This window comes from Eleutherodactylus coqui, chromosome 9 (assembly GCF_035609145.1).
Source record: "Eleutherodactylus coqui strain aEleCoq1 chromosome 9, aEleCoq1.hap1, whole genome shotgun sequence".
Lineage (NCBI taxonomy): Eukaryota > Metazoa > Chordata > Amphibia > Anura > Eleutherodactylidae > Eleutherodactylus > Eleutherodactylus coqui.
Genome location: NC_089845.1, coordinates 147,522,494 through 147,540,892, shown reverse-complemented (window position 1 = coordinate 147,540,892; position 18,399 = coordinate 147,522,494). Strand labels below are relative to the sequence as shown.

The 18,399-nt window shown below is 41.0% G+C and overlaps 1 protein-coding gene and 1 long non-coding RNA gene across 5 annotated transcripts in view; one reads left to right on the top strand and one right to left on the bottom strand.

Annotated features, from left to right (window-relative positions):
• Nucleotides 1-4,466: 4,466 nt before the first annotated feature.
• Nucleotides 4,467-16,971, bottom strand: LOC136578493 (uncharacterized). Of its 2 annotated transcripts, none has more exons than XR_010786641.1 (2): nucleotides 16,761-16,971; nucleotides 4,467-5,254 (listed from the first exon to the last, which is right to left on the bottom strand). It is a non-coding gene; the product is annotated as an uncharacterized lncRNA (long non-coding RNA). The 2 variants fall into 2 exon arrangements; XR_010786640.1 differs by having other exon boundaries at nucleotides 16,818-16,971.
• LOC136578492 (uncharacterized) overlaps nucleotides 14,699-18,399 on the top strand; it is a 221,609-nt gene continuing 217,908 nt past the window's right edge. For all 3 annotated transcript variants that reach the window (XR_010786639.1, XR_010786638.1, XM_066578605.1), the window contains exon 1: nucleotides 14,699-14,899. Coding sequence is in view for 1 of the 3 variants with exons in the window: in XM_066578605.1 (XP_066434702.1) it covers nucleotides 14,890-14,899 (10 nt within the window). In the remaining 2 variants the exon portion in view is untranslated. The remainder of the gene's footprint in view (nucleotides 14,900-18,399) is intronic.

Sequence of the window (18,399 nt, the reverse complement as noted above, 5' to 3'; positions counted from 1 at the left end):
ACAACTCCTTAAGGCTTGTTTCACTCGGGCGACGCAATATTGCTGCTAGAAAATCGCATTGATATTGCATCGGTGGTCTGTGCGATATCGCTGTGTTTTCTAATAGCGATATTGCAATTTTGTTTCGCTACATGTGGTGCTAAAAGTCGCAACATTAAATGACTGTGATTCGTTCATCGAGCGCTGGCTCTGATTGGCTGAACCATGGCGCTCAGCCAATCAGAGGAAGCGCTTCCTAGAGTCGAGATTTTTCAAAATCCTGACCAGGAAGCTTTGTCGGAGAACTTCAAGTAAGTGCTGGGGAGCTTTGGGAGATGTGCGCCGGAGCCGGACAGCGCCTCTTAGGTGACATATGTTTTTTTTTTATGCAGCTAGGGCTTATTTTAGGGCTTTTACAGTAGGATTTCCTATTATAAAAGTTGCATCGCACCACACAAAAAACAAGTTTTCGTGCAATGCGATGCAACAGAAAGGAAGGCTCCATAGGGAAACAAGGGCTACAAAACATTGCAAGTTGCAGGCATAGCTGGCAACCCGCGATTTTTTATCGCGCAATGTCGCATGCTACAAAACATCGCTAATGTGAAGGAACTCATTGGAAAGCACGGGATTTGTCGCACTGTCACATCAAAACAAATTTGCATGATTTTGTCGCTTGTGTGAGACAGGCCTTAACTACCTTCACAGCTAGGGCGTATGTTGTGGATTTGCCATGCAGATGCCATACTGTAATTGTGCAATAATGTACACTAAAATGCATGCAGCTGAGTTACAACAGTTTTCATTTTTCTTATTGAATGACAGTTATAAAACCTAAAAAATATTGCATCTGCAGAACTATAAGAAGCTGCATGATAAAGGTAAAGTTTATAGAAAAACACAAGGCAAAAAAATAAATAATAGTTTTTTGATAATGTTTCAACAACAAAAACCATAAACTAAACAATATACTAAATACATCTCAAAATACACAACAGTACATTAAAAAAACTAAAACTTGTGCAAAAAAACAAGACCTCATATAGACACCCAAAAATATTTTGGGCGTCATATTACACGGTAGCATAAAAAGTTGTTAATAGTGCTCTATATCGTTCAGATAAATGTCTATATGTAAACGTGAAAACGTGTTTGTTTGTTCTTCATAGGCTCCTACATACCTCGATAGTTCTCAACCTAACTTGGTACACATCCTCTTCATGATCCAACAGAAAATACTGGGGGGAAAGATGGGGGGAGGGGAGGTTACAACTGTTTGTTGCTCATAGCAACCAATCACAGCACAACTTTCATTTTATTACAGCGCTTTAAGGAATGATGATTGGTTTCTAGGGGCAACAAACACAGTTTTTTTTTTTGTTTCAATAAATGAAGTCTATTGTATAATCTATACCAAAATAAGATGCTTTGCGATTCAGCGTAGTGGATAAGTGGTGGATCTGGAATGCCTCCGAAAAAACATAAACCAATTGGACAAGTCCAGCTGAAAGTAAAGGACGTAAAATTACTGCAAACGAGTGAGACAAGGGACCAACAACTTAAGAATGAGCTGGAAAGAGCCAGGACCTCAAGGGCTGCAGAGACCTTGGAACAGCATGAGGCCCAGATTCAAAAAGAGAGAGAAAGAGTCAGGCCATCAAGGGCATCAGAAACCGCAGACCAATGTGAGGTCCGACTTCAAGTATTGAAGGATAGAGCCGTCACATCCAGGACTGCAGAAACCCCAGAAAAGCATATAGCCAGAATTCAAAGCTACCCGGGCAACACTGGGTATATACACTAGTAATGAATACATGTAAATAGTGTATACACTGCCCACATATATGGTGCATGCAGAACCCATGTGAATATTGATACATGATGCCCTTTCCTTCCACCAATAACAGACAAACTTACCAGGTTTTGCTTTCCTCGCACCACTCTTCCTGCTGCAGTGCTACATTTGCAGATGGCGTGGCATCATAATATCACTCATACCACTCATTGCAGATGTGCACAATAGGTGTCATTGTTTGAACAGCCCTGGCTGCTGTTTCTATTAATCCTTCATATTGCCAACAATTAGGAGTAGTGAAGGTAAAACACTGAGTGATACAAAAGCTGAAAGAAATGTGGGTCACTGGTAGAAGATAAAAGGGGTATTCCCATCTCAGCATGTCATGGCTGAGATGGGAAATACGTTGGTGTTTCCTGACCATCTCGTGGGGTGTTATGGAAACACCAGCCCTATGCTGATTACGTAACCCCCAGTAAAGTGAATGGCAGTTACAGAAACAGTATAGCTCAGCACGCTACGCTGTTTCCTTAATTCACATTCACTTCAATATGAGTTACAGAAAGAGTGTAGGGGTGCTGTTTCCATAACACCCACCAAGGTGGTCAGGAAACACCAACGTATTTCCCATCTCAGCCATGAAACGCTGAGTTGGGCATATCCTAACTTTAGAAACCAGTGCCAGGCAGCTGCTGTCAAGGCAGATATAATCATGAGATGCACCATACAGGACTCAGATTCACATGACAAGAACATAATTTTTCCTCTATACAAAACACTAGTCAGACAACACATGGAAAATTGAGCAGAGTTTTGTGCACCCGTGTATAAGAAAGACATAATAAAACGTAAGTCGATGAAAAGTAAAGTATGATTTACACGCAAAGATTATCGCTCAAAATTTGTTCAAATGATGGCTTTTGAGCGATAATCATTGCGTATAAATCCTACCATCGTTTGCCTTTCTGCAAAATGATAAGTTTCATGTCAGCATTAAATCCATCGTTCGTGATAGCAGGAACTGCATGCTGAGTTCTCCACGGGAGCTCTGATAACATTGTTTTCAGCTGCAGTCCCGCGGCAGAACAAAGGTGCTGTATGCAGATAACAGACCACCTGTTTTTATCTGCATACATCGAAGTAAGCCTCATTTACATGCAAATGAAGCTAATAAGCTACTAATAGGCATTAGTGCCCATTAGTTGTTTATGCAAAATGATCACTCAAACTGTCAATCAAACTACCTTTTGAACAAATTTTGACCAATCATCTTTGCGTGTAAATGGGACTTAGGGCTGAAAGAATACTTAAAGGAACTGGTGGACTGCAGTACTCAGAAAGATTATCAAATTTGGGATTATTTCCTTTCATTTATTTATGTTAGTGAAATGAATATGACTGCATTTTCCATTGTCTGTCTTATATTATGCTCCTTACATTTTGTATGATATAGTCTGTGTCAATGTTTTGCACTTTTCCTTTAAGGCCTCGGTCACACGGGCGTTTTTTGCCGCGATTTGCGGATCTCATTCAGCTGAGAGCTGCTCCTGATTGGTCCCTGCGCTGAGCCAATCAGAGGCAGCACTCACTCACCCATTCATGAATTCATGAATGGGTGAGTGAGAGCTGCCTCTGATTGGTGAGGGCTGTGACCAATCAGAGGCAGCTCATTCAGCAGGCGGGGATTTTAAATCCCCGGCTGCTGAATACTGCTCACAGCAGTTCAGGAGAACTGCCGGCCAGCCGCGGCTGAACTCCATCTGCCGGGACAAGGTGAGTATATATTTTTTTTTTACTTTTTACACAGTTTTGGATGATTTTCAAAGAAGGGCTTATATTTTTAAGCCCTTCCCGAAAATTCATCCCGCGCTCGCCAGCAGCCCATTGCTTTCAATGGAGCCGGCTGTATTGCCGGCTCCATTGAATGCAATTGGCAAACATCCTTCTTCTCTGCCACAGCTGTTACAGCTGTGGCAGAGAAGAATGATTTGTCTAGTATATGTTCTCAATGCGGTCGGCGCTGCTGCCGCCGGCCCCATTGAGCACATATAGAGAAGAGAACAGGAATCGCAGATCGCAGATAGGTGCGATCTGCGATTTCTGTTCTATAATTAATCGGACGAGTGCATAAAAAGCGCTCATGTGTCTGATACCATTGCAAAGCAATGGTTCTATAAAATCGCCGGACGCATGCGCATGCGCAAATAGTGCGAAAACATGCCCGTCTGACCGAGGCCTAACAAGATTTGCTCAAATCTGGTTAATAAAAAAGGACGTTGATGTTTAGAACATTCCAAGGCTCTAGATTGAATGTCTTGGGTCATTGCCCCCTGTTCTCCAATTACTCTCTAAACAGTTTATTGTTTATACTTACTGTACTTTTGTATTCCAAGAAGTTAATCACATATGATTGTTTCTGTGCCTGCCTTGTGTTTGACTGGCATTTTAGATGTTAAATTCCTTATCTTGCATATTCATATTTTGTTTATGTTTTACGGCCAATGGTAATAAATTATAATAGATTTGAATTATTGTAATTAAATCATGTGCCCCCATAAAAACTGTTGCCTGTCAATCAACAAACAGATTACTTTAATCACGCTAAGTGTTGTTGTGGCGAGAGTTAATCTCCTCAGCTCTGCTTACCTCTAACCAAGCATTTAGACCCGAAAACCATATCTTACAGCAAATGTTAATTTTTGCACTAACAATTTATTTTACACATTTATATAGTTCACACTTTTTCCACATAGTCAATGTTCACTTATTAGTATGTGTTTTTTTTTGGAGTGCAAGAGGAAACCGGACTACCCAGAGGAAACGCAAGCCAAAACACGGAAAAACATGCAGATGTCGTCCTTGGTGGGATTTGATCCCTGCACTTGTGAGATAATTTATGAGAAGCTCCAGGGTGTGGTTGTTAAAATAAATAAATCTTGTTTTTTGCTTAGCGCCCACTTATTCCACAGCACTTTCAGTTAATTTATTACGCCTCACCAAGCTGCGTACTCATTTTTCCAACCTCAAAAGGAGGAACCTGCAACCTTCAGGTCGTGAGCGAGAGCTTAGGACTGCATTTTATGCTGCCTTAACACTCTTCGCCACACAAGGCTCAAAAGAAAAGAAGTGCAGCTCTGATCTCTGTCCTGGAGACACAGACAGCAAAATATGTGGGAGCTTCCAACCTGTAAACTTTATGTGATTAGACTGGAAGGAGGTAGCCCAACAGTTGGTAGTGAGGGCCACTTATGTAAAAGTTAGAGTCGGACAGGCAGGTATTATTTTTTGAAGTGGCTGATGTCTGTAGCACTGCACTTTAATTTGAAAAGGATAAATGTCTTTTGAGTTGGAAGAACCGTGTCCAGGCAGCTTGAACTAAAGGTGTGTTTTCAGGTCTCCTCCCCGAAGACCCCTTTTAATGGAAACGTATGCCATATCCACAGTCTCCTCCGCAGAGGGTTCCTCCAAGTGAAGTCCAAACTGCAATGGTGAAATGAAGATTTTTTTATTAACACATAAAAAACTTTCACATGCATGAGGGCATATACATGTATTACCGGCTTATGTAACGCGTTTCGGGGTCTTGAAGACCTCCTTTTCAAGTAAGCTTTCTGAAAAAATGTTTTTTTAAATCATTCATCTCTGTTCCTTTTAAGAAATGCAGGACCTACTTTAATTTTTTTGTGTTTTTATGTTTGGTCATTCCCGGGCACCGCACTGATATGTGGTGATAGGTCCAGTAGGTTTCAGGGACATTATCTGGGTGTAGCGGTCTACCCGGCACCTTGGGTTAGGCCGTATACACCGGGTAAGTCCCCTCAGATTTATTATTCTGTGCATAATACCTGTATATGAATATAAGGTCCACCTGAGAGCTCTCCTCGTATTTTGATTTCATAATCATGGAAGGGGATTCTTTATTGCAGGGCTAGTTTCAGACGAGCGTATTGTAACACGTCGGCAATAAGGATCAGTATTACGAACGCGTTACATTGCAATCGAATGGCATTTCATCGGTATTTGATTTGTTTTTGCTTCTGTTTATTTTATTTTCTAGTGGGAAAATACTGATCCATATTTACACAGTAGAAGATAATAGCAATATGGAGACAAAAATGGAAAAAATAGGTCATGCTGTGTTTTAAAAAGTCAGCCGTGAAGTGATACATAATCTGCATCAGCTCCGTTTTATGGTCCGTACAACATGGACCAAACACAGGGATAAAATATGTTGGTGTGAAAGAGCTGTGACACTATGGAACTTCGCCATATAATGTAGTAATGGTTGCAATGTTTGTACAGTTAAAGAGCGGGCCAGGATAACTTTCTTGGAAGTTCTAAGTCATGGTTTGTGCTGTAGACTGCTGCACATGGGTCGTTGAATCAAGGATTTATTCTTATTGTCATATTTGGATTTATGTTGCCAGATGTTTCCCTTTCTTGTAAGAAAACTGGCAGGAGACTGATTCTTTCAGGGATTCCACTCCTTTTTATGGGATGCAAATTGCTGCAAAATATATCGGTTTGTCTCAGTTTAGTCAGGGTCTTTTCTTCACGATACAAGACATTCATCATGGCTGCATTCTTCTATAAGTGGTTTTCATATTTAGAGATCAGAGGAGGAAAAAAAGGATTCAGCGCTCACAGGAGCCGGGATGGACGATTCAATAATCCAGAAAAGATTGGTACTAGAGATGAGCGAGTATACTCGCTAAGGCACATTACTCGAGCGAGTAGTGCCTTAGCCGAGTATCTCCCCGCTCGTCTCTAAAGATTCAGGGGCTGGCAGAGGGCGGGGAGCGGCGGGGGAGAGCGGGGAGGAACAGAGGGGAGATCTCCCTCTCCCGCCCGCTCCCCCCCGCTCTCCGCCGCAACTCACCTGTCACCCGCGCCGGCCCGCGAATCTTTAGAGACGAGCGGGGAGATACTCGGCTAAGGCACTACTCGCTCGAGGGGGTCCCTTCCAACTCTACCAGTCTATGATTCTGTCAGGAGGTGAGTATAACTGTGTTTTTTTAATTCATTTGGTGCATTACTGCAAATTGATTTGTAAATATATCTTCCCCTCCTTGGGCCGCAGGATCCAACCAGTCACTGGAAAGTTTCCCGGAGGGTTCAATGGCCAGTCCGCCCTTGGCACTAGAAAGAATTTGATTGACGGATTGAGCTGATAATCATTCCAGCCAGTTCAATAGCACAGCAAAAATAATAAAGAAACTGACTGGCTGGATAAGGTATTAATCATCCTGGTCAGCCCAGCAGCAAAATAAGAGAGAATGATTAACTCTTCACCGCCCATGCTTAGTGAAACATGCACGTGCCAGCAGATGCAGCATGAGTCCAGGTGTAAGTGACGTCGTGATAGTATCCCCCCACCCCCACCCCACTCCCAACCTCCCCGGGGATGGGCCTCTAGACCCTTAGGACCTGGTTTTAAAAAAATTATCTAGTCCATTCCTCTAGTCCATATCCACGCCAACTACCAAACCCTGTAATGAATTGCAGATACTACCAGAGTCCAATAATATGTGGTAAACTCACGCTTGTGTGAGCCCGGCCCAAGGGCTCTTTTACACCAGGGTATTTGTAAACAACTGTAATGCAGAGATACAATGGTGCTTGAAAGTTTGGGAACCCTTCAGAATTTTCAAGATTTCTGCTTGTATTTTACCTAAAACTACATCAAATTTTCCTAAAAATCCTAAAAGTAGAGAACAAAATTAAACAAGCCACTCAAAAATATTATACTTGGTTATCTATTGGAGAAAATGATTCAATATTACATGTCAGTGAGTGGCAAAAGTATGTGAACCTTTAGGAACATCAATGGTGCGCATGGCAGGATTTCAAGGAAAAAGCAGCTGATCTCCAAAAAGTGCCTTGCTGCCTGTCTGCAGTTTGTAAACATCCCATAGAGAAGCGAGAAGGCTATTTTAAAGAATGTTTTGTGGACATACGAGACACGAACAAAGCCTTTTGGTCTTTTAAGGCTGAAGCAGATGGGTATGTTTTAGTTCCCTTATAACGAAACAAAACCATTGATTTCACTAAGGGCGGCTTCAGACGAAGCGTCCCTCTTCGCAGAGGGAGGAGGCTGGAAAAGCAGGGAGCAGTGCACTAAGCTCCTGTCCCCTCTCCACCCCTTACACCTATTTGCAATGGGAGAAGGTGGGACGGGGCGGAGCTAAGTTCTGAGACTTAGCTCCGCCCCGTCCTACCCCTCCCATTGCAAATAGTGCCAAGGGGCGGAGAGGGGGCAGGAGCTCAGTGCACTGCTCACGGCTCTTCCAGCCTCCTCCCCCTGCAGAGAGGGACACTGTAAATTGGCCAGGCTTGAAAACCCGTCTGATATACAGTGGTCTGAATAAGCCCTAACTTTGTTGTGTGTTGATAATACATGCAAGAAAAGATAGGACTTGTCCTATCTTCCTCGTACATAGGTAATATTACTTTTTTTTAAAAATCTCCCGCAATAGTGCAGAGTTTGAATGGTCCAAAAAAAAAAACAGTAGCGGCGAGCAAAGTTGCGCATACACCCATATGTTTATGCCTTACTGTGAAAATATACCGGAAAAACATGCAATATGTGTGTATCTTTTTCAACAGAAACACAAAACTTTAGGAAGAAAATGCCAGAAACTAGATGAAAAAATACCAATCCTAAAGCATGCCATGTTTAGGGCAAAAACACCAGAGGAAAAACAGGAAAGGAAAAGCACCATAGAAAAATAAGTTGTAGTATGTTTAATACTTCCCCATTGATTTCTACCGTGTTTCTCCGAAAATAAGACAGTGTCTTATATAAATTTTTGTTCAAAAAGGTTTAACTTTTTTACATGTATAGCTGCCTGGACACTATTTAAATTGCCTTTTTTAAATTAAAGGGGTTGTCCCGCGCCGAAACGGGTTTTTTTTTTTTCAATAGCCCCCCTGTTTGGCGCGAGACAAACCCGATGCAGGGGTTAAAAAAGAAAAACGGATAGTGCTTACCTGAATCCCCGCGCTCCGGTGACTTCTTACTTACCTGGTGAAGATGACCGCCGGGATCTTCACCCTCGGTGGACCGCAGGTCTTCTGTGTGGTCCATTGCCGATTCCAGCCTCCTGATTGGCTGGAATCGGCACGTGACGGGGTGGAGCTACGAGGAGCCGCTCTCCGGCACGAGCGGCCCCATTCAGAAAAGAAGAAGACCGGACTGCGCAAGCACGTCTAATCGGGCGATTAGACGCTGAAAATTAGACGGCACCATGGAGACGAGGACGCTAGCAACGGAACAGGTAGGTGAATAACTTCTGTATGGCTCATAATTAATGCACGATGTACATTACAAAGTGCATTAATATGGCCATACAGAAGTGTATACCCCAACTTTGTTTCGCGGGACAACCCCTTTAACTGTTAGTAGGGCTTAATTTTGGAGTAGGGCTTATATTTCAAGCATCCTTAAAAAGCCTGAAAATCATTTTGCATCCTCAAAAATTCTGGAAACTAACTCGCTCTCGACCACCGCCACCCTCCCACTGTGGATTTTGTAGGCATGACTGCTGCGGTACCAGTATTCGCTCTCAGCCCTGTTTTAGGGGTTAAAAGATCTTTATAAAACATTTGCTTTTTATATGGAAACAAACATTTACCGTGCAAATATTTGCAATGTCTGATATTGACGTTTATTGTAAAACATAAAAGATACTGCAATTTATGTTTTTTACTATTGCACAGCAGGTTGCATTACTAATAACTTAAAAAAAAACACGGTGTCCCCGATATGATTCTGTCATACATAGGCCAAAAAATTATTATTACATAAAAAATACTCTATTGGCAAATTCCTATTTTTAAAAGCTAAAAACATAGAAACATTTGAAAATGTTGCAGTATACACTTTTATGTTCTTTTTTCTGACTCACAGACATATAGATCACACGTAGAGCCCACATATGATTGAATGAGAAGCAAGAGAAAAAATAGCACTACTCTGGTGGTGCCCGCATAGGTTTTTTCCACAGCGCTTTTTTACTTTTTGCCTCGTATTTGGTGCGGTTTTGGCTGCGTCCATAGAGGTCTATGAACAAAAAATCACTGCGGAAAAGACCATAGAATGAACATGCTGTATCTTTGAAAACCGCGCCGCAGTTGCATTTCCGCACTGCGACTGTGCGGAAAAAATCCGCACTGTGCGAGCAGCTTTTTGGCAAATCTCATTTGTGCTGCATTGCACTGCAAACGCAGCGGTTTTGCCGCAGTGCGGATATGCAACGGCGATCTACGACAAAACCGCACTGTGTGACCCCGGGCTAAGAGATTGGATAATCCAGTTAACGATATACAAAAAAGAAATATGTATACATTTTTTTCTATACTTTGTACACTTATGAAGGTTCTCAATTGCCCAAATCATCAAAGTTATTTTGACTTTCGAGCGTGTATATGAAATAAAAATGACAATTATATTTCTGCAATACTAATGAGTGCCAGATTTTTCTTTCATATGATTTGATCAGAGCTTGAGCTTTATATGTATCTTTCTGCACATGACCCAAGAAACTCCCACAGGTGTAAACAGGAACCAATAAAGTAAATACACTGTATCACACAGTGTGCATAAACAAAGACACACACACACATATATATATATATATACACACACGTTTATAAACAAATATAAATATATACATATATATTTATTAAACATGTATACATACTTCAATAGTAGTAAATTTAATCTATTGAACAGAATTGAATCACGATGGTAACATGTAGTGTTACATTGTCTCTAAAGATGTCGGCAGTCGTAGATGTCAGCCATCCTTCGAGGTCTATATACATCCAGTAATAAAGCTTTGATGCAGATATGTTTCATGCTGAAGTCTGCATACATTTTAGGACACCCTGTAAATATGCTGCACTTTACCATGTCATTATGGTTGGATACGGTTTAGGTTCGGTATATTTCCCTTATGAATGCTTATCATTTGATTCCTGCAGACTTACAAGCTGAGAGCCATAATTATTGCACTTATATATCTTTGAGTCTTCTTTAAACGCACTTTTTGTGGCCTTCTTTCTTGGAAGGGCTTGAAAAAATTAATTTCATTTATGCATTTTTTTTCCTCAAACTGTATTTGAAGCGCTTTTTTAGGCAGATATTTTTAACACATTTTTATTCCGATACATTTTATCCTATAGAGAAAATTCCGAAAAATAAGTCATATTTAGGCTAGCTTCACAAGGCCGTATTTGCACACGCAATACGTAGCGAATAGAAACTGATTTCAATGGGTACGTTCACGCGTGCTTATTTTGTTCAAGCATTTCAGCCGCGCAAAAATAGATACATCATGTTCTATCTTTCTTTGCACCAAAGGTCCCCATAGAAGTCAATGGGGGCGCAAATGCACATGCAATACGCAAGGTGATGTGTGAAACACTGTGTAATTCCGCTGGAAAAAGAACACATCTGCAACTCATTAGATGAATTAGCCATTTCGATCGATGCGTCTTTTTGTGTCCAGCACAGAAAAAAACCATGCCCTGTGGGCAGAAAAAGTACAGTACAATATGCCGATACGTGCGCAAATAAGCCCTGTTAATTGTGCAAAAACACGCTAAGGCGTGCATGACTGTGCAAATTCTCGTGTGAAGCTGGCCTTAGAGTATGCTGTATTTTGAAAAGAAATAGTGATACACACAAAAATGCACCAAAACTAAGGAAAAAAGGCATACAAAAAATACATTGTTTGTACTGTGTTTCATACAATACAAAACAATGTCCCCCTGTTACCCATCGGCACTTTGCGATGTCATCGTGAGTTGCTGATGCGTTTCCATGGTAGCAAGAGGTCTGACAAAGGCCTCCTTGTCTGCAAAGGGATCTCAGGCTATCAGACTGTGATAGGCTGACGACATACAGAAGTAATGTAGTGCACTATGCTATCAATCAAATAATCCCATCTTCAAATCCCATTGAGAGACTAAAAAATAGTGTGCAAAAAGTGTAACAGAGTTTAGTAAAAAAAAAAAAAATTCTGTGTAAAAGTTTCTAAAAAATGTCTCCCACAACGTTTATAAAATAATAAAAAAAAACCAAAAACATAACATGGGTATCACCTCACTCGTAATGACCCCCCAAAAAAATTATATATCTTGTTACTTACCCCACATGGTGAATGACATAACAATCAAATATTTAAAAAAATTCAAAATTGCTATTTTTCGTCCATTCGCCAAGCAAAAAAATGCATCGAAAAGCTGCCTTTTGCTACTCCTTACCTCCAAGAAGCAAATTAAGAAGTTATGAAAAAGTCATCTGTAACCCAAAATGGTAGCAATAAAAAACTACAGATTGTCCTGCAAAAAATAAGTTCTTAGATAGCTCTTTTGATTAAAAAATAGGTTTGTTCCGGGTGTTGTAGTGCCATGACAGAGAAACTATTTCATTTCATTTCTTAAGTGTTTTATTATGGAAAAGTAAAAAAAAACGACATACACTTGCTACTGTCGTATTTGTACTGATCCAGAGACTAATGTCATGTGACTCATGGGTTCTTCTACCACATAGTCAATGCCAATATAATAAAGGCCAAAAACAATGATAGAATTTCTAGGGGTTTTGTTCCACCCCCCTAAAAAAAATTACTAAAAGTTTTACAACACATAATGTGTACTGCAAAGTAGTGCCATTAAAAAATACAACTTCTCCCACAAAAAAAAACAAGCCCTCATACAGCTATGTCGATGCCAAAAAAAAAAAGCTGTGGCACTTTCAAAAGGACTGTGAAAAAACTAAGATAATAGCTGGGTCGTTAAGGTGCATAATAGGTCAGTCACTAGGGGGTTAATATTTGGAAATCCAGTGCTACATTACTTTTTGAGACAAAGATGAATTGTTTTATAATGTTGACAACCATGAATCATATTAGCATATAATTAGGAAAAATATCTTCCGAAGGTATTGGCACAATAATTCTAACTGGCTCAGAAGCTATTTGTGACTATGTGATAATTTGCTGCCCAACCAGCATGGCAGCCACAGATCACAGACAAGGGCACTTACATCCGTTGGGCACAGCTAAGGAGACAGCTAATGGGGACTAGGGCAATGCAATAGGTTGGACATTACTAGTGTGATATAGGAGAGGGATTTACTAATTCTGACAAGCGTGCCGGTAGTTCACGAAAATCTATATTGTAGTTGATGTTATATAAAATTCCTTATGATACAAGAGACATTGTACTGTATCATCTTACATGCCAGCTAGCTAGATGGATAGATAGAACATAGATAGAGATAGATGAGATAAATATGAGATTGATAGAATTGAGAGAGATAGATAGATGCCACTAGATGTGAGATAGATAGATAGATAGATATGATATAGATAGATATGAGATAGATAGATATGAGATAGATAGATATGAGATAGATAGATAGATAGGAGATAGATAGATAGATAGATAGATAGATAGATAGATAGATAGATAGATAGATAGATAGATAGATAGATATGATATAGATAGATAGATATGATATAGATAGATTCGATATAGATAGATATGAGATAGATAGATAGATAGATAGATATGAGATAGATAGATAGATTCGATATAGATAGATATGAGATAGATAGATAGATAGATAGATAGATAGATAGATAGATACATATGAGATAGATAGATATGAGATAGATAGATAGATATGAGATAGATAGATAGATAGATAGATAGATAGATAGATAGATAGATAGATAGATAGATAGATAGATAGATTCGATATAGATAGATATGAGATAGATAGATACATATGATATAGATAGATATGAGATAGATAGATAGATATGAGATAGATAGATAGATAGATACATATGATATAGATAGATATGAGATAGATAGATAGATAGATATGAGATAGATATGAGATAGATAGATAGATTCGATATAGATATGAGATAGATAGATAAGAGATAGATAGATATATAGATAGATAGAAAGATATGAGATAGCTAGATAGATAGATTCGAGATAGATAGATATGAGATAGATAGATAGATAGATAGATATGAGATAGATAGATATGAGATAGATAGATAGATAGATAGATAGATATGAGATAGATAGATAGATAGATAGATAGATAGATAGATAGATATGAGATAGATAGATAGATAGATATGAGATAGATAGATAGATAGATAGATAGATAGATATGAGATAGATAGATATGAGATAGATAGATAGATATGAGATAGATAGATATGAGATAGATAGATAGATAGATAGATAGATAGATAGATAGATAGATATGAGATAGATAGATAGATAGATAGATAGATAGATATGAGATAGATAGATAGATATGAGATAGATAGATAGATATGAGATAGATAGATATGAGATAGATAGATGATAGATAGATAGATATGAGATAGATAGATAGATAGATAGATAGATATGAGATAGATAGATAGATAGATATGAGATAGATAGATAGATATGAGATAGATAGATAGATATGAGATAGATAGATAGATAGATAGATAGATATGAGATAGATAGATAGATAGATAGATATGAGATAGATAGATAGATATGAGATAGATAGATAGATATGAGATAGATAGATAGATAGATAGATAGATATGAGATAGATAGATAGATAGATAGATATGAGATAGATAGATAGATATGAGATAGATAGATAGATATGAGATAGATAGATAGATAGATATGAGATAGATAGATAGATAGATAGATAGATAGATAGATAGATAGATAGATAGATAGATAGATAGATCCATGCCTCCATTTCTGTGTTTCTGCATTGGGAGGGCACTGGGCTGCCTGCACTGTCGGTCAGCGGAGGGTTAACAGCCGATCACTCCCAGGTCCGGTGATGCACGGAGCCTCCTGGCAGACACCATTCATTCCAGATCTGGAAACTGAAAGTGGAAACACGGAAGTTCATGAAGTGTGGAAAAGCCCATAGGAGGGCCACGGACAGTGCGGCCAGCGGCAGTCACCGGAGCCACACCGGAGCATGGGCTGTGCGGGGATGAAGCTGCTGCCGCATATCACAACATGACCGAAACCCACCGGCTCCTATATCCACCTTACAGACCATGGTAAATGGTAAGCGACCTCCTCGTGTGCCAGGATGTGCCTATGTCCTTGCGGGGGCAGCTCCTGGAATAGCCTGCATCACAGGTAGCCTCATAGTGCCCAGCACAGGTGTAGTCCTCACAGCAGGCAAGTAGTAGTGGTGCCCAGGTGTAGTCCTCACAGCAGGCAAGTAGTAGTGGTGCCCAGGTGTAGTCCTCACAGCATGCAAGTAGTAGTGGTGCCCAGGTGTAGTCCTCACAGCATGCAAGTAGTAGTGGTGCCCAGGTGTAGTCCTCACAGCATGCAAGTAGTAGTGGTGCCAATGCAGCAGTCCTCAGCACATGCAAGTAGTGTTCAGGTATAATTTTCACAACATGCCAATAGTGATGCCCACGCAGCAGTTCTCACCACATGCAAGTAGTAGTGCCCAGATACTGACTTCACAACATGCAATTAGTGGTGCCCAGACATAATCCTCACAACATGCAAGTAGTGATACCCAGGTATACACCATCTCTCACAGCATGCGAGTCGTGTTCAGATGCAGTTCTCACAACATGCCAATAGTGATGCCCATACAGCAGTCTTCAGCACATACAAGTAGTGCTGCCCAGGCACATACAGTACTCACAACATACAAGCAATGGTGCCCAGGTGTAGTCCTCAAAGCATGCCAATAGTGATGCCCATAGAGTAATGCTCAGCACATACAAGTAGTGCTGCCCAGGCACATACAGTAGTCACAACATACAAGCAATGGTGCCCAGGGGTAGCCCTCACAGCATGCCAATAGTGATGCCCATACAGCAGTGCTCAGCACATACAAGTAGTGCTGCCCAGGCACATACAGTACTCACAACATACAAGCAATAGTGGCCAGGTGTAGTCCTCACAGCATGCTAATAGTGATGCCCATTCAGCAGTCTTCAGCACGTACAAGTAGTGCTGCCCAGGCACATACAGTGATCACAACATGCAAGTATTGGTGCCCAGGGGTAGCCCTCACAGCATGCCAATAGTTATGCCCACACAGCAGTGTTCAGCACGTACAAGTAGTGCAGTCCAGCTATAGTTTGCACAACATGCAAGTATTTATGATGCCCACATAGTAGTATCTTACAATATACAAATAATAATGGTGCCCATGCAGTAGTCCTTCCCACAATCAAGCAGTGGTGCCCAGTTTCAGTCTTCACTACATACAAATAGTAATGGTACAGCAGTCCTCACAACACACAGGTAGTGGTGTCCAGGTGCAGTCATCACAACACACAGGTAGTGGTGTCCAGGTGCAGTCATCACAACACACAGGTAGTGATGTCCAGGTGCAGTCATCACAACACACAGGTAGTGATGTCCAGGTGCAGTCATCACAACACACAGGTAGTGGTGTCCAGGTGCAGTCATCACAACTTGCAAATAGTAGTGGTGCTCATTCAACAGTTCTTCCCACAGTAGTGGTGCCCAGATACTGACTTCACAACATGCAATTAGTGGTGCCCAGGTATACTGTAGTCGTCCTTACCATATGCAAGTACTGGTGCCTAGGTATACTGTACAACATACTATGTACAAGTAGTGATGCCCAGGTATACACTAGTTCTCACAACATGCAAGTAGTGATGCCCAGGCATAGTCCTCACAGTATGCAAGTAGTGGTGCCCAGGTATGCAGTAATCCTCACAACACACAAGTGGTAGTCCCCAGGTGTTGTCCTGACAACATGCAAGTACAGTGGTGGTGCCCAGGTATGCAGTAATCCTCACAAGTAGTGCTGCCCATATATAGTCCTTTACATGCATTCTGGTTATATTCACACATGGCAGATTTGTTGTAGAAAATTCCTTGCAGAAATCCATATTTCAGAAATAACCCCATTTTATGTACTCACTGGTGTCCAGGTGTAGTCCTTCCCATCTGCACCCTGCAGTGCTGTTATACTCCTCACCTTCCATGTGTAGACCTCACCACCTGTACCCTGCAGCTGCCAGCCAGAGATAGTCCTCAGCAGATTCAGCTGGTGATATGTGGGCATAATGCTGGTATAGCATGGAAGCCTTCAGCACAGCTCCTTCTCCTTGTACAGCCCGCAATAACTGACTATTCACTGCTTCCTCATTGACTTTTCATTCTGTGTAAACCTAGGGATTTTCCCAATCCTCATAACGAAACTTTATGCCCTACTATTTACTGGAAGTAATTTGTGATGCTGGGAAATCAGATTTCATAATGCTAACAACATTTTGAGCAATGTGCCAAGACATGTGCCAGTTCATACTGTGCTGTATATGTATGGGTCCTGTCTGTAATATACAAGCTCTGTCTATATATACTGTATATACTATGATAGAGACCTGTGCACCCGGGTGCAGTGACTGTAATATAGAACACATGAAGGTTTGTTAGGATGTATTCTGTAATAGCAGAGAACTGTGGGTGTGTATGGGTACAGAGTAGAGTATTATCAGAAACTAACACACACATGGGTGCACCGAATACTGGGAAATTAGAGAACTGTGCGGTACTGCACAAACGTTTTAGGCAGGTGTGGAAAAAATGCTGCAAAGTAAGAACACTTTCAATAATGGAAGCTGAAATAGTTTTCTTGTGAATTAACAAAATGTTAAATGAATGAATAGAGAACTTGTATGCCTCCATGCCCACATGTATCACATCTTGTATCCAAGCTAGAGGGGGTACAACAGGGTATTAGAGCCTCCATGCCCACATGTATCACATCTTGCATCCAAGCTAGAGGGGGTACAACAGGGTACTAGAGCCTCCATGCCCACATGTATCACATCTTGCATCCAAGCTAGAGGGGGTACAACAGGGTACTAGAGCCTCCATGCCCACATGTATCACATCTTGCATCCAAGCTAGAGGGGGTACAACAGGGTACTAGAGCCTCTGTTCCCACACGTATCACATTTTGTATTCAAGCTAGAGAAGGTACAACAGGGTACTAGTGCCTCCATGCCCGCCTGTATCACATCTTGTATCAAAGCTAGAGGCGGTACAACAGGGTACTAGAGCCTCTGTGCCCACACGTATCACATTTTGTATTCAAGCTAGAGAAGGTACAACAGGGTACTAGAGCCTCCATGCCCGCCTGTATCACATCTTGTATCAAAGCTAGAGGTGGTACAACAGGGTACTAGAGCCTCCATGCCCGCCTGTATCACATCTTGTATCAAAGCTAGAGGCGGTACAACAGGGTACTAGAGCCTCCATACCTGCCCGTATCACATTTTGTATCCAAGCTAGAGGTGGTACAACAGGGTACTAGAGCCTCCATGCCTACCCGTATCACATCTTGTAGCCAAGCTAGAGGCGGTACAACAGGGTACTAGAGCCTCCATGCCTGCCCGTATCACATCTTGTATCCAAGCTAGAGGCGGTACAACAGGGTACTAGAGCCTCCCTTAAGGGGTCAGTTGTCTGCAATAAACTATCCTTTTGCTCTGATATTGTAATCACTTACTTATATCATTCGATTCCAACTCCTTGTAGGTGTAGCTGCAGTATAT